This window comes from Acanthisitta chloris, unplaced genomic scaffold (genome assembly GCF_000695815.1).
Source record: "Acanthisitta chloris isolate BGI_N310 unplaced genomic scaffold, ASM69581v1 scaffold17984, whole genome shotgun sequence".
NCBI classification, from domain to species: domain Eukaryota; kingdom Metazoa; phylum Chordata; class Aves; order Passeriformes; family Acanthisittidae; genus Acanthisitta; species Acanthisitta chloris.
Window position 1 is genome coordinate 3,344 of NW_008668945.1, and position 3,493 is coordinate 6,836.

A 3,493-nucleotide genomic window follows, 5' to 3' on the forward strand; every position below is an offset into this window, starting at 1 on the left:
CTCCTCTCCTCCCCAGTTCACAGTGTGCCTGCGTTGCAAGGGACGGACAATTTACCAGCAGGTCTTGTCGGTGGAGAGACCCAACACTCTGCAGGGCTGGAAAACTGTGGCCACTACGCCTTTTACCATGCCCTGTACCCCCGTGCCTGGATGGTCTATGAGCTCCCGGGGCAGAATGTGGTGCTTACTTGCCGACAGGTCTCTCCTGTCATCCCCCATGACTATAAGGTAAGGAGGTGATGGCATCCCCAAGGGAAGAGCTGCTTGGTAGCTGGGCTTTCCCAACATTTCCCTGTGTCTCCACTCAGCAGTGCTCCTAGGCAGGTGGAGCCCCCACAGCAATGCAGGAGCTCAGGATGGCAGCAAGGGATGCCTCACTGGTCCCACACACCGCTTGTGCTAGCTCCCAGCCTGAGGCAAGGGTGTCAGGCTGTGCTAATGACACGTCTGACCTTCCTCTTACCCCAGCAAAGCACGTGAGCCTGTATCAACCTGTCAAGCAATGAGTGATGACAATGATGAGCAATGATGAGACACCTGCTGAGCCTTAAATGCCGTTTTCCGTCTCTCTATTGCCCAATGCGTTTCGTAGCCCAGGGCTGCTTTTATGAATTTGTTCTTGCCCGTCTCCCAAATTCCCCTGTTCCTGATGCTGCTCCTGAGCTTGGCAAAAGAATCCGAGACCAGGTTGTTCCTCTTGCTCCTGCTGCATCCTGCATGGTCTTTCCAGCAGCGGGAGAAGTGATGCTCTAGCAGCTGAGCATGGAGCACCAGCCCTGTACACACTGCTCTCTGTCTCTGCCAGGACTCCAGCCTGCCAGTGGGAGTGTTCATCTGGGAGGTGGAAAACAGGAGGGATGAGGATGTGGAAGTCTCCATCATGTTCAGCCTGCAGAATGGCATGGGAGCAAAGGAGGACAGGAGTGGAGGGCACTGGAATGAGCCCTTCACCTTCCGGAAGGATGGCGAGCAGGTTGCTGGAGTCCTGCTGCACCACTGCACATGTGTGAACCCCTTCACCCTTGCCATCTCTGCCCGGGAGAAGGTAAAGGGCTGGCATTGGTGATGTGGCTCCTGCAGGGGGGTTGTGCAGCCCTGCTAGATGTGGTGTGGCTGCTTCCAGACAGGTGGTGAAAGATGGGTGTGGGTGTGGAATGGATTGGCTTTGGCACCGGCTCTCAGTGCTTGCCTGACCTCAGGAGTGAGGACATGACTTCCCTGAGGGCACCCTCTTTGAGAGTGAGTGGCAGGAGACAAGATGTAGGTGAAGCTTGCAGGGTGGTGGGTGAGTGAGATTGGAGTTAGACTCACTGGGCAGCAAGGGGGTAGTGAGTGTGATGTACCAGCATTGTTGTTGGGGGGCAGAGAGTCTGCATCTGCCTCTCAAAAGCATCAGCCCCTGATGTTCTCTTCCCTCCCCCAGGCTGGCACTGCAGTCACCCACCTCACAGCATTCAATCCCATGGGATCAGGTAGAGAAGTGTGGCAGGACCTTCTACAGGATGGAAGGCTGGATTCTCCCACTGGTAAGTCCCTCCATCCTTTATGGGATTGGTGGAGGGAGGGCAGGGGGAAAGGGTGTCCATGCTCGTTATGAGTTCCTTCCTCCAGCCACCTTGGTGCCATTGCAAAAAACTCTCCAGAATGTTGTGGCTCATTGCCAGCTTTAGGCTGTTTGCAAACTTCCTTGTTCTCCAAAAGCTGTTCTCCAAAGGCTGTTCTTGGCCATATTAGTTACACACGCCAGTACCTTGTTAGTCTGTGTGGGATTGCATGCTGAGCTGAGATTTGTGCTGAGTAGCCAGGGTCCTGCCCAGCCATCTTCCCTCTGTTCCTGTTGCCAGATCAAGGAGCTGGATCCTGTCAGATTTGTACCAGCAGGCATTTAGCAGTCCTTGGGGTTTGGGCTGTCATAACTTGCTGTCCTCTTGTTACTGTACCAGTTTCCTGAAGTTTCTAGTATTGCCTTGATAATTCTGCATCATCCTCTGCTGTCTGCTAGCTCCCTTGACAGGAGTCTTGAAGCAGGGTGGTGTCTCCCAGCCCTTGCTGCTAACCTACTATTGTCGTAGAAGGTGACCATTTGCCTAATGTCTCTGTCAGCTTTTGAACAAGGGTGTTGCTGACAAACTAGTGATACTGACACTGGGTCTTTGCAAGGTTTCTTGAAGCTTAAATTATATAAATGAACTGTTTATGTAAATATTTCCAGAAAAATAAGCTTCCTGCCTAGATGCACTCAGAGCTCTCCAGGCTATTGGGATGTGGTTTTCCTTCATGCATGCCAGACATTATCGTAGTCAGGATCTGTGCTTATGTTAAAATTGTTGCTCTTAATGAGTTTACCTGGTACACATGTCAGCACCAGCATATAATTACCCAGCTGCCTCAGGGCTTTTCTTAAATACCAGCATGGCTCAAGCACCCTTGCAGAAAGCTGGAAACAATGACTGTCACTAGAAAGTCACAGTGTCTTTGAGTGCAGTGCAGGTACAAAGTCATGGGATGCTCTGTGCCTTCTACTCATGCCTGGTGGCTTTTCCTGCCTGGTTTGTTCTTCGGCTTTGACTGACTTCTTTTAACTACTCCACCCATGGAAGCTATTTTTTCCTGTGGCAACAGTCATCACTTAAAGCCCTGAGGCTGTACCTTCCAGCTTGCAAGGGGGCTGTGGTATGTCTGAATAGTCTGATCCCCTCTGGGGTGTGTGGGAGCTTCAGTTACCTGCGTAGGTATTCCTTGGTTGCTTATGTATATGTTTATTATTCCTGGCAGGTAAAAGCACCCTGACAGAGAAGGGAGAGGTAACGGCAGCAGCAGTGTGTGCCAGCTGCAGGGTGCCTGCCCAGGGACACGGGACACTGGAGCTGGCCCTGGCTTGGGACATGCCCTGTGTTCACTTTGGTTCCAAGGAGAAACTGCACCGCAGGTGGGTGGACTGTCTCCAGTGGGGCTTGACTCATGTCCTCAGAGTCCCCTTCTCCCTGCCTTTGGGCTTGTGTACTGTGAGGGAAGTCTTGTGTCACCCACTCCATGCAGCCATGGCCCTACCAGCTCAGGGAGGGGATCCTCTGCCCAGCCCCTTCTCCTCAATACTCCTACACTAGTGGTTGAGTTCACAGAATCACAGAATATTCGGAGTTGGAAGGGACCCACGAGGATCATTGAGTCCTGTGTGGAGCCAGGAGCTGGACATCCTCAAGAATCATACCATGTGCCTGAGAGCATTGTCCAAATGTTTCTTGAGCTGTCAGGCTTGGTTCTGTGACAGTGCCCTGCAGAGCCTATTCCAGAGCCCAGCAGCTCTCTGGGTGACTGGGTGAAGACCTTTCTTCCGGTATCTAACCAGAACATTCCCTGCACAACTTCAGGCCATTACCTTGGGTCCTGTCACTGTTACTCAGGTGTTCACTGTAGTCCAACTCCTCTCTTGTGTCTGGGTGGGTTTCCCAGCTAGAGTCTATGGTGTGCTCACCATACACCTGCTTGGCAG

General features: G+C 52.4%; 1 protein-coding gene across 1 annotated transcript in view; it reads left to right on the forward strand.

Annotated features, from left to right (window-relative positions):
- Nucleotides 1-3,493, forward strand: part of GBA2 (glucosidase, beta (bile acid) 2) — an 11,193-nt gene that overhangs the window by 1,857 nt on the left and 5,843 nt on the right. The window contains 5 exon segments of the mRNA XM_009073141.1: nucleotides 17-101; nucleotides 104-228; nucleotides 806-1,045; nucleotides 1,424-1,526; nucleotides 2,776-2,929. Of these exon segments, the coding sequence (XP_009071389.1) occupies nucleotides 17-101; nucleotides 104-228; nucleotides 806-1,045; nucleotides 1,424-1,526; nucleotides 2,776-2,929 (707 nt within the window).